Source organism: Limanda limanda, chromosome 15 (assembly GCF_963576545.1).
Source record: "Limanda limanda chromosome 15, fLimLim1.1, whole genome shotgun sequence".
NCBI classification, from domain to species: domain Eukaryota; kingdom Metazoa; phylum Chordata; class Actinopteri; order Pleuronectiformes; family Pleuronectidae; genus Limanda; species Limanda limanda.
The window spans coordinates 16,857,993-16,870,823 of record NC_083650.1 but is presented as its reverse complement, the minus strand read 5'-3'; the positions used below and the strand labels follow the sequence as shown (position 1 = coordinate 16,870,823).

Genomic DNA, 12,831 nt, shown 5'->3' with positions numbered 1-12,831 from the left:
AATTGTTACAACACAAAGTACAGGTTTCTCATTGAAAACTTAACAGCTTAATAAGAACTGATAGACTGTGAAAGGGCCACCAGACGAAAACACTAATACAATCCAAACTACCTGAGAACGTCTGAGGTTGGAGGCTCTCTGGTGGACGGAGTGTGCGTGAGGTGATGAGGTGACATTTATGATGTGAGTGCTAACAGTGAGCAGTAGAGACCATGTTGATTTAGCACTGTGTGTGTGTGTGTGGGTGTGTGGTTGAGACTGCGATGGCCACCAGGGTCGAGTTCAGCCCCGCTAATTTATCTACTACAACAAAGGATTTCATTCAGTCCGGCCTTGAATCCCAAAAGGAGGGGAGGTGGTGGGAAACACCTTGTAGCAATCACACTGTCTCTACTTGATCCATTATGTTGAGATAAGGTACAGTCTGCTCAGCCGCGTCGGCCGTTTCTTTTGTGAGGAGCGAGGATAACAATGCGAACAATGCAGCGCTGTTGCACAGAAGTGAAAACTACATGGTGGTCAATCATAAAAAAAGTTTCTAAAATAGTGATGAAAACCACAGGAAAAACCCAGAAGAGGAAGTTCAGACCTGCACTATTTTTACTTTCCAAGCCTAGTGCGTTTCAATTGCTAATTCTGAAGGACACATTTAAATGCATTAACGCTTGAAGCAAAACAGTGGAACGTCTCCTCAGTCGGACTAAATCCTTCCCGGTACACTACAAGTTTTACACTAATTACAAATGATGGTCCGGCTGAAGGCCGCCTGGAAGTGTCGGCCCTGGCTGCACGTGATTGGGCGGAGACAAAGTTAATAAACAAGCTCGGCAGAATGATAATGTTCTGGGGGTAATTTAATCAGAATGAGCTATATGTCATTCACTAATAGTGGGTACTTTGCTGTGATTTATCGGTGTTTGCCGAGTGGAGGGAGACGGAGCAGACGGCCAGCTCTCCCACAGTAAATAGGGCATGGGAAAGACTCCTCACGCTATCAGGGAGAAGAATCGACCACGGGCCGATGATTAGTATTATTAGCACAGGTGCAGCTACAGTTAATGCCCGAGACTCTGGTTTTGTACCGAGAGGAAGCACTAGATAAAGAAGGAGGTGAGCCGAGCGAGGGTGCGTCTCCCAAAGGTGCCTTGTCTGTGGTCCCATAAGTCCCACTGCTTGCAACTAAAAATACAGAAAATCCGATTGCTGCTGAGCGCACATTTTGAACCAGCCATCGGAAAGTTTGCTGCAACATCTGCTCTGGATCTCTCGCTGTTGGGGGGCATGTGTACAGCTGCCATGCTTATCAAATGAGTTCTACTCTGTAATTGAGCTGCTCAGCTTTGTCATTAGCTACTATTGCAGTGCCCGTTCTGAACCTGCCTGTTTGGACCGGGCTGTTTGTTTAGCCTGTGGTGATGCTGGTTGCACTTTTCTCCCTTGAACTGTAAAAGTGACCGGCAGTAATTCAGCCGAACCAATTGAATAGCGACAGCAGGACTCAGTCTGCAGGACTCAGTCTGCAGGAGCCTGAAGCTGCCATTCAAAGTTAGTGAACCTTGACTTAAACGTTGAACTGGAGAATCAGTTGTTGATGCCATTGGTGGGAACGCGCCGCTGTTGTGATCACTTTTATTGATGCTGCTGCTGGTGGTGTGTAGTTTATGAATATCGAACGTATCACATGTCGACATTGAAGGCTACTTCCATGGACCCTTGACCATACACAGTGTGAAGCCAATAAGAAGAACGGTTCTGGAGATATGTGAGCCACAGATAATGTCTGTATAATACCAATAGGAACATCAGTACTTTAAGGTCAAGAGTTATTTAATAGGTTAGTCAATTATTTGGATGACTCAATTATCATATCCTTAGAAATGTTTAACTAAATTAAGTTATGCATCGGTATCTACTAAGTCTGATGTCATATGGTCACATGATAAGCATTCCATAATACATTATTTATCACTGATAATCTTCATTTGAGTATAACAGGATGAAGCAGGGGACTGTTTTAAGAAATAAAGGTAAAATAAAAAAACTAATGATATAATCTATTGGAATACAATGTATACTCTCAATAACAATAACCACAACACTATAGTTAGTTTATGTTTTAGTCTTTCCTACGAGGATAAATGCACAATATCTTCTTATCTTATTAAGAGCTTGAACTGGACAAAAGGGTGAAAAGTTTTATAGAAAACAACAAAATATGTATATATCAGTCTATGTGAGGGATCATTGGAATATTGCTGCAATGCTGCCCATTCACAATGTCTTGTGCACATGTTTAGCAGATATGTAAAAGAGAAAACACACCTGGTTGTAGGAGTTACAGATGGCACGTATGAATTCACTGAATACAGGAGGCCTGCATGCTTGTGAAGCAGCAAGCACAAAATAAACAAGTGGCTGAGCTGCGAGTTGTTCCTGTGAAGCTTGAGTGCAAATTGTAGAAGTGTAGTGAAGTGCCTGGTCATTGTAGACGGGAGAGCCGGCTGAGTGTTCTCGAAACAGTTAGCATCTAGTTTTAGATTAGAGAGTAATCTAAGGTCTGCCAGTGTTTCGATGCAGCATGGATAAGGTTATGACTGTGCACTATCAAAGTGGGCTGGGTGGAAGCAATACTCCAAAGGCTGAAATCTATAACCCTACAACTGATAAGTTGGAGTGAAACGCGGTGCCATGCGAATCCCAATGAGCACTAGTTCTCTGGAGGGACCAGTAAAAGTATTTTCTTTGCTCGGTGAGATTACACAGAAGTGATACAGTATCCACACAGCACATGTGAAAGATACGGATCCATACATGTTAAAAGGTAGAGCCAATTCTTTGTTTTTGTCACTGTTGGTTGAGGCAGAAGAGATTAAAATGGAAAGAGGACACTGCTGACAGCAACACGATAAAACAAAATGTTGGCCCCTCTTGTTTGTATCCAAATAGGATTCATTATTTAAAGCATATACTTAGAGCTCAAGCAATAATGCGGTAGGGGGAGAGAGGCAACACAAACAATAAACAGTTCAGACGTTTTGAACTGTCAATCTAAAGTAACCCCGGGGAGGAAAAACAAAACTGGGTAAAAAATTTCAGATGAAACTGGAGAGGAGAAATAAACAGCGTCTATCTGAAAAGTTCCTCTGGGACATTAACTTTCTCCAGCAGACCTCTAGTTTGAACTCTCAATACCTTCTCCGTCCACAGCGAGGGCGGAAATGTGCAAGTAAAGATTAACTTGCAAGGACTTTGCTTAAGGTTATTAGTGTTGACCTGTGGGGCGGCGGAATGAACGATAAGATTCACAGCAAATCATCCTCAGCAAATAAGGAGATTTTAGTTTTAAAATATATAGTTTATTGTTAAATTAAAACAGAAAATAATCTCCTAATTCCCCCTTGGACTAAAAGCTTAAAACACCTATTTCTTATTTTGAAGTTATATATTGGTTCTTCTTGATTAAAAAGGTAAAGACTTATATAGTGTGTCCCGTTAGTATCATTGAATAAACAGCAACGTTTCCAGTATATTAAAATCTAGGTTGATATTCAGGAAGATTTTATGAAAAATTCTCCAGAGAGCTCTTTTGATTCTGCTTCCCTTTCTTTTCAGAAAAAAACATCAAACACCATCCCTGTGTGTTAAATGTCTGCTAATGTCTGAGGCCTGAGAAAAACACACAAAATGGAAATAATGCCACGGATAAGAACATCATGCAAAATGTCGTTTTTTTTTGTGTGTTTTAGATAAAGTGAGTGAGCCGGCACAGGCTCCGCATTCAACATTTCTAGCATCTCTTCAAGTGAGAGTTACAAAGATGGCTTTTTGAACGAATGGAAATCTTTTCAGCAGATGCATCACCAGCCGAAAGCTTTACAGAAAATAAGGTCTTACATGAAATCGCAAGAATACTGAGGCACAGTATAATAAACACTGTGCAAAGATTTCAGCAGTTTAAGTGGAAAAAAGACTGATGCAGCCGGTATAGAGACAAAGTGTATGTGCGATAGAAAGCCTGAACTTTGGAGAAAATACTTTACTTTAACAGTCACTAATGCAGGTTTGGAGAGGGCCGTTTGCTTGGCCTCTGGCTTCACTGGCTGCAGCTTTCTCAACCAACAGAAGTGACTTGCAGTAATTAAGCTACGGCGAGTCAGGACCAGCTGTGGACTTAGTGAGGCCATGCTCAGTTCACAGAGCCCTGAACTGGAGGATCTATTGTCATCACTGTTGCTGTGAAAGCGCTATTGTCATTATCCATGCATCTACATTGAGTCCCAATCCCCACTGCTGCAGAACACTGCTCGCCTGTTAATTCAGAATGTATTGAATGTCTTGTGTGTCCAAATTCACAGCTAAACCTCCATGGGCCCCTAGAAACACTTCTACAGAGTTTGAAGTAGGTTGGATGGAGGTTTTTTTGAGGTTACAAACAGTACATGCATACGAATGGTGAATCCTCGCATTATAAAAGGATTTTAGTAAGATTAATAAATGTAGAGAACGCAACTTCGGCAAAAAGGCGTCTCTCAATCAAAACAATAACAACAGACCTCCTCTCATGCTGTTGTGAAGCAGCGTGAGAGATGCAGAAGAAAATCTACCTGACGTGACTCCAGCTCGACGCATGTTCACGGATGAGGAAATGCATTAAAGTTGAATTCATGTTACGCAGCAAGGGGCGATGAATAATCCTGATCCATTACAGGTGACCAATACAAAACAGTGGAAGGAAAGAACAGCCGACTGTGTGTGACTAATGTCGTTTACCCAGAAAGTTAGAGCAGAAACGGACTCCACGGGTTAAAAAGGAAATGACAAATTTAAAAGGCTTCCATATTGATTTATCTTCTTACCTTGAATAGAACCGGGGATTTCTCTGGGTTTGAACGATGTTGGAAACATTTTTGAATAATGTAAGAACACACCATGTGGCAGGGTTTATATCTTTCCTTCAATCACTTGTAACTTCCATTCCTGGTGCATATTTTGGGGGACAGTGTTTTCCAGTTGTCACATATGATCGTAAGTTCATATATTCAGTTCATAAACAAACTTTAGTGTCGATAATGAAAACAGTCATGGCCAATGTTGCAACACATCTTTCCACTTATATTGTCCAAAATGTGCGACTTAGCTTCTCGCGCCCGACAACGTATTTTAATTTGATCATTAATGGACGAACAGATGAGTAACTTGTCTAACATGAGGGCAAACAGACAATTTCCTTGTCAGATTGATGTAACAGACAGGTTTTTTTAGGCTTTCCGCTATAGTAGGTGGGTAATTACTGTCATTGATTAATAATCCTGGGCCGGCCCCATAATAATCAGTCCCACATGTGCTCGGCCCTCTTCAAGGAAAAGCTCATTTTCCACTGGGATTCACAGCCTAAACTGCTTAGTGGGATGTAATGGAGAGCAATTTTCTTGTCTTGAGAAAGAAAAAAAAGCCTGAGATGGGGTGGGTTCATTTTCCATTGCCTCAGCACATCAAATCTCCAAACAAGGACAACTCTGATTTCAGATCAACTGCTCTTTCCCCCTGTGGGCAGTAAGTGGTTTTCCAGGACGCGAGGAAGCGTTTTATTGCTTACCACTTATTTTGAGTATTAGCTATAAATTGCAATTTTCGTCCAGTTCTTGAAAAAGTAACAAAAAATACCAGAACAATTCCTCGTCGAATGACACACAATGCATCGCGGGTGATAACACTTGAGACTGCAAATAATCCTGTCTGAGTTCATAGTGCGATGGATGGTTTATTTCCCCGCGTTGTTGGCAAAGTCAGAAGATGTCAGCTGGGGGTGCAAGCATGAAGCAATTTACAGTTTGTTCTCCATTACATCTGAGTTTAGACTTACTTACTTTCAATTATATGCAATGGATTTGAATCCAGTGAAGGGGGGTCCCCAAAGAAGAGTGTTTATGGAAAAATTGTGAAAAGCAGCACAATGTTCAGGCGAAACTGGGAAGAGGATGCCCACCTTGGAAATGGTGCGCTGTGCCAAGATGTGAACAGTAAACGCTCCATCTGTCTGCGTGCTCCTTACTCTTGGAAGAGCAGTCGAGCCACCATCTGCAGATATGCGTCAGCAGAAGTGATTCTGCATGCGATGAGAATGTGCATATCTCGGCCTGCAGCTACGGATGCATTGAACTTTGTGAATGCATGTCTCAAAATATCAATTGTTAAAATGAAGATAAAAGTCATTCTTTTGTAAACCCTTCCTTGCACACGACCAAATTGGTCCAGTGTGCCTTTGCATTTGGCTTCTGACAAACTCAAATAAATCAGTGAAAGCACAATAAAATGCTCCATCCATTCGGAATCAGGATATACACCTTTCTGTTAGGTTAATTATTTGATGATACAAATATCAACATTCATTTTATGTCCATTTTAGTCATTTTATTTAATCCACAAGAGCTATTAGCATCACATTAACTTTCAATTAACCTAATATACACTTTGATTCCACTGAAAACTTTTAACCTGTATTGCTACACCTACACGTAACATCACTGAGTTTAGGGAAATTAAAAAAAAAATGGTGAAATTGTCTGTTGTCATGGTTGTTTACTTTGTTCGGCGGTGAGTGGGTGGACAGACTATTATTTGAGATTTCACAAACCAAACAGATTGTTGTTCGCAGTCACGGCAGCTTTATGATGCGTGTGTAGGTGGAACAAATCAGACAGAGATGGAAATTAATGGAACAAGAACAAAAGTCCAAACAGTGGGTAGATTTCGGGAGCGAGTGAGATCTCTCGTCAGAACGTTCAAACTCGGAGAGATGTCAAGCGGCTGTCAGTTTGCCGCGAGCAGACGAGAGAGAGAGAGACAATGCTGATGATGACAGTGATCAGAGCTGGAAGATAAGAGGCTGATAGCGGCTGTGAGTAAAGATAGCTCTAATATGAAATAACATCACGTAGAATAATAATTAAAAAAAAAACTGGATGTTCCCGGTAAAGAACTACACAATCTATAACGAGTTATCAGCACAGAGAAGGTGTTGTGCCCGGAGATAATTACAACAAAAGTACCCAGTGGCAGCGAGATTGCTCCCAGATGACATTGCAGGTTATTAAATTGTCATGGTGCACCCTGTTTTGGCGGCACAGACACTTGAACCGGCTGCCCACAAGACTGACTCACAGTTTATCTGCTCCATTTGTTTGACATCTTTACGACATACCGTATTAACACAACCTAATTTCATCTGGGCCTCAATGTCTTCTCCTGGCTGTCTCATGGAAATCCTTCAGGGTTAGGTTAGGACTGCTGGGACGTTCGTCTCGACCGAATTACACCAAGTGACATTTCTTCTATACCATCGTGCTTCCTCGTCCCCGGTCTGAGACGAGAGAAGCTTGTAGCAAACTTTTTTAAAAGTGACGCAAGTGTTAACGACAATTACCAAAATAAAATTAGCTCAGAAATGATTACAAAAGCCAATCGGGAGGGGAGGTGACACACATACACACAGCACAAACTTTCTGAGATGTGCTAAAAAAAGAGTAGATCAATGACAGGAGATGGAAAACAAAGGGGCGCAGTGCAGTCCCTCCTCTGATCAGTCACGGCCTGACAGTAGGAGTCGTGTGATCCGTTTACAGAATAAATCAGGGACGAAAAATCAATCAAATTAAGCAACTAATAGCTCCATTAATGTCTTTGTTTGTGTGCGGGTGACACTCCCATCATCCAGCCATACAACAAACACCAATCAAATTAATTATCCTCCGAACAACAACTCCTCATATTATTACAAATGACTTTTTCACAACTAATAAATTATGATTAAAATGTTTTTATTTTGGACATTAAGGCACCCCCACTCTGTTTGAGGATCGGACTCAAATGACCCCCAGTCATTCAGTGCAGGTGCTCAAGTGAGTTTATGTTTCGTTTGTAATTCATTCATGTTTGTCCAAACTTTATAGGAACTACGACCTCAATTTATTATCAAGAGCATGCAAGCAAAGAATCACATTTGCTTCATGAACAGTGGTTTTCTTTGTGGTTCAGGAGCCGTGGGTTTCAATAAATGAGGCCATTTCATAAACCCCAAAAAAAGGAAAAAATGTAGATTAATGCTGCTCCAATTTTTTTTCCACCTACAAATTGACGTTCCCAGTGTGTTCAGGTGACGGAGCCCTGTCTGGCAGCAGGGAATCCCTGCAGGGCCCCTGGAGGAAACATTACAGAACCAGCAGAAAAACAAATGAATCGCTGGTACTCACATTTTGCCGGCAGATCATATCCACAGGTGATCTTGGCCTTGCCGGTGTCACAGCCATTCAGCGAGTGGCACTCATCATACAGACAGGACCCCGCCGCTTTGTGTATGCAGCCGTCGACTGAAACACAAACAGATGCACAATGAGAGGTAAGAACGACCTGAGGAGAAACATGCATATAATCAGACAGGTGACATATCGCAAAGAGCAGCTGGGATAATTATCAGTTTCTCTGCTTTATCGTTTCAAAGACAAACAGATGTTTAATGGAACGGGAACAAGCTGGAAGTGATGTCCGTGGGTTTGATTCCTCGTTACTGAATCTCCACATTCTGGAATGCTCTCCCTGGCTCTGCGGCGTCTGTCTGTGGGGAGATTGGGTCGCTGAGCCTGTTGCTGGTAAATATTGACGAGCTTTGGAATGAAATTAGCCGGGCGAGGATCTAATACCGCCTCCACGCGCGGGGAAAATGAGACTGTTCTTCCTGTAATCCCTCTCCACTGTCAACAGAGATATACAGTCCGATCATTAACTGTATTTGCTACCCGGTGGTGGTAATCGTATATCTGTGCAGCTCTCTGCGGTGAGCCTGTTACGATGTGGATTCTGCGTTCCGATTCTGACGCACTCCCTATTGATGCGTGTGCCCCGGTTTCGACAAAGACCCCCCCCCCCCCCCCCCCCCCCAGGTTTTAATTTTACCGGGTTAAGGCCACGATACACTTGATTGATGGCACGTCTTACCCAAGAAGGCAAGGAGATAGAAATCCACATTATCCGTCTCTGAAAGCCTGACATCCCTCCGAGAGCATGTTATCAATCACACTGAAACATCATAAAATCCTCCTCAAGTTGTCCTGTAAAAATCCTCACAAGCCATTAGAGGATAACAGAGGCAGGAGGAGGAACAGAAGCAGTTGGACAAACAGACGTGTCTTTTCTTTGGCGTCTCTTTGTAAAAACTCCGCCGAGGGGAAGAAAAAGCCTGAGACTGGCTTCATCCATCAAAGCTAAAACGGTGGTGAGTTAAGATGATCACCAGGATAACCAGGGTTTATTCTCCACTGATGAAAGAACAGAACTGAGGAACAGATAAAGTCGAATCTGAATATATTTTCCTGATAAAAAGCCAAAATGTGACTCATTATTTTCTCCACCTGTAATCTAATAATTATGCAGATACACAGCTCGGAGAGTACGACTATGAAAACAGGCTGGAGATTAGTTATCCGCCATCTTCAAAAAGTGGAGCTTGCTTCACATCATCCGCACAAGACAAAAGGTCTTTTGATGAGGGATGGTCCTTTTTCCTCAGCTCCTTTCAATTTCTCAGGGACGAGTCAACGACAACAGCTGGGCGGAAGATTTTCCAGCTCTATCAATCATCTTTAATGGACTGAGGGACAGGCGCTTGACAGAGACGAATCCTGATGGCTTTTCGAAAAAGTAACATGAGTGTGACAGTGATGTGGACATGAGGAGGGGGATCGCTCCGGTGACAATGGAAGCTGTTTAACACAACACAGAGAGGATGTGGCGCTAGCTGTAAGCTTGGCATTTTCATAATACGCACTGTGCAAACAAGATCATCCACGATCATCAGCCGCCATCATAATTGCTACTTAACATCTCGCAAACACGAATCGCTAAATGCACGGACTGAGCTGAAAGCTCGGGGAGCTTACACGCAGGAGCACAATCCTCCAGCCGAACAAAAAGCTTTTTCCATTTTGTTCTATTACTGCACCGACTCAATGAGATTCAAGCACCTAAATGTGTTCACCTGATAATGCAGCTGCACCACAGCAGTGACAGGACAGCCAATATTTTCTATCTGGATTCCTTAAGAGGCATTTTAGTCAGTGTGAGGTACGTCCCCCCCCCGTCCCCCCCCCGGGCTTCAGCGCTACTTCAGTTTGGCTTCTAATGTGAAGTTATAGTATGTACAATTCTTCATTTATAAATACTTCTCTTTCATTGTCTGTTTTGAACATATTTTTTGTACATGTACATTAACACTTGCATCTTTGTTAACCCTAACCCTTTAATATAGCCTATGTATTGAGTTCATATTTTTGTGCTTCTGAAAATATAATATATATTATAATTATATTTAATTATGGTTATCTTATTTCACATCACTGTATAACCGTAATTCACATACCGTGTTATACCTGCACTTCTTTCCTTAGACTGTCGCACTGTTTGTATTTTGTATTGTTTTTGTGACTGTTCGTATTGTACTGTTTTGTTTTGTGATGTGTATTCTGTGTAAGCACACTGTGAGCCACTTTACCGAGTCAAATTCCCTGTTTGTGCAAACTTACTTGGCCAATAAACCTGATTCTGATATATTATTTAAATGCAGTTTTCACTTTACAGCGTGATGTAGAATATGAAAAGCACAAGATTCACATGAGGGCTATTATTAATATTGTAGGTTTTAGCAGCCTGTATCATTTGGAGAAAAGCTATTTAACAGATGCTTCTGTGAGTATATTCAACACGTTGCATTCGCTGGCTCCATCACATTTGGCCATTAAACTGAAGCAGACCAGAAAGCAATATGAAAAACGAGAGACACCAAGAGTTGCACATTACATGACGGCTACATCTCGGATGAAAACTTGGCGATTTTGAAGTGCTAATTGCTTAGAGATCCTGAGTAATTATATTGGCTAATCTAGCTGGCTCCGCCGCTATTTCAACATGCCAACTGGATACAGTCTTTCAACAAAGCTAGCATTCTTCCATTAAGCTCGGCTAATGTGAAAATATGTATATATAGAGAGAGCTGAACCGGGTTATGGTTTTATTGGAAGATTCCCATCAGTACATTGGCATAAAGGATTGCGATGCTATTGACCCGATTATAAAGTGTGCACAGGACACAATTAGGGATGCATTCAGGATGTATTGTTTCTACGGTCTTTGTATCATTGAAATCGGATTTAATCGTCTATAGACGAATTATTTGTATTCAAATCTTTTGTTATTATAAATGTTGCTGGTGCCAAATCATTTTACATTTATAACAGATTATAATTTTTTTCTCTCTAAATGTGGAGATTCCTTCTCTCTAAACTTAAACATGAGTGATTGTCGTGGGGTAGGAGCAGCTTTACGTTCCTCTTAATTGCCACATGTCAAATGCTTAGTGACACTTTAAGATGTTTGACAAGATGCATGCAATATGAAAAAAAGACCACTATAAAGTGCAGATAGTAGCAAATTGCACCAGGCTTCATTGTCAATCCTGATCATTCATAAATGGTTAAACTGTTAAATATGTGTAACTGATTTAGGGGCAAGGCCAAGGCTTGGTTTTGTTTTATATGTGTACTTATGATCCGTTTGAGAAAATAGGTGAAATAAAAATCCCTTGATTTCTGATTAGCCTCAAACGAACCAAGGAAATACAATCAGACTATATTTAATAGTGAGTTAAATAGCATAATATTTTTGTTCCTTCCCATCATATTACATTGAATAAATGTTTGGTTTTTTTATTTAACTAAAAATGATGTGGATCGTTCTTTATTGAATTAGATTTGTGGTTGTGCATCGAGATGTGTAGAGAATTGGACAAGGATGCACATCTCTCAGCTGCACTGTAAAGGTCGAGCAGGAGAAGGCATTTTAAGAAAAAGAGGAAGATATATGATGCAATCTTTGTAGACTGTGTTCAATACAGAGACTGTTTCAGTTTGCATGTATTTGTAAATCTTCCGACTTAAAATAAAGCCTGACGGACAGTTACGGAGCAGGAGGATACCCTCAGTGCTTTCCGAGAACAGGTGCAAGCTATGATCTTTTCCTGGTCATATCGAGCCAGCCAGGTTAGGGAAATTTAATAATGCCCTCCTCCAGTTTGCAGTGTTCCCGCAGGAGTCCACCCTCCCTAGACATTCTCTCTCATCACTACCAGGCACGGCTGATGTCTTACCTACGAGCACCTTAGGAACCCGACGGGCAAGAGCATCCAGGGCTATGTTTTTCATCTCAGTAACTGAAGAATGAGATTGTAGATAATAGTCTGCGCTTCCATTTTCGCTACTCCTCCTGTTCGTGCTTGCATAAGCTGCTGTGACTGTGAAGCTCTTTTTTTTTTTCTTATGATGCCACTGAGTGTGTCACTGTGCATCTCATGTCAGCACGTCCCTACAAGCCTGGAAATGTGTACACGGTGCCCGTAAAGAGAGGAGGCTGCTGAACTGATCTGGCCGATAGCCAGAATCTCAGTTGAAGATTTAATTTACCTGCTTTACTTAGACTGCTTCACGGAATGGGTTGTGCAGAACAGACGCATCGTGATACGGGGGGGGTGTGTAAAAAAAATACAGAGAGGCAGGGAAGCAAATAAACTTAGAGGTTACAAAATGTACTTTGTAATTTCTAATCAAAAAGCAGAGTGGAATGAGAGGTGATCAGACTTGATTGTGACTACGTTTTGTCCTTGTCCATTATTTAGGCAACTAAAAGCAGATCTTTGTTCCATAAGTGGAGATATGACCCACATGCAATTTGGCCACCAATTTATTTTCTCGTTTAAGTGGGATTTCAGCTTTATTCCCTGCAGATTTC

The 12,831-nt window shown here is 41.5% G+C and overlaps 1 protein-coding gene across 3 annotated transcripts in view; it reads right to left on the bottom strand.

Moving 5' to 3' along the window:
- Window positions 1-12,831, bottom strand: part of macrod2 (mono-ADP ribosylhydrolase 2) — a 423,714-nt gene that overhangs the window by 235,298 nt on the left and 175,585 nt on the right. For all 3 annotated transcript variants that reach the window (XM_061086919.1, XM_061086920.1, XM_061086921.1), the window contains one exon: window positions 8,250-8,366. In XM_061086919.1, the coding sequence (XP_060942902.1) occupies window positions 8,250-8,366 (117 nt within the window). The remainder of the gene's footprint in view (window positions 1-8,249; window positions 8,367-12,831) is intronic.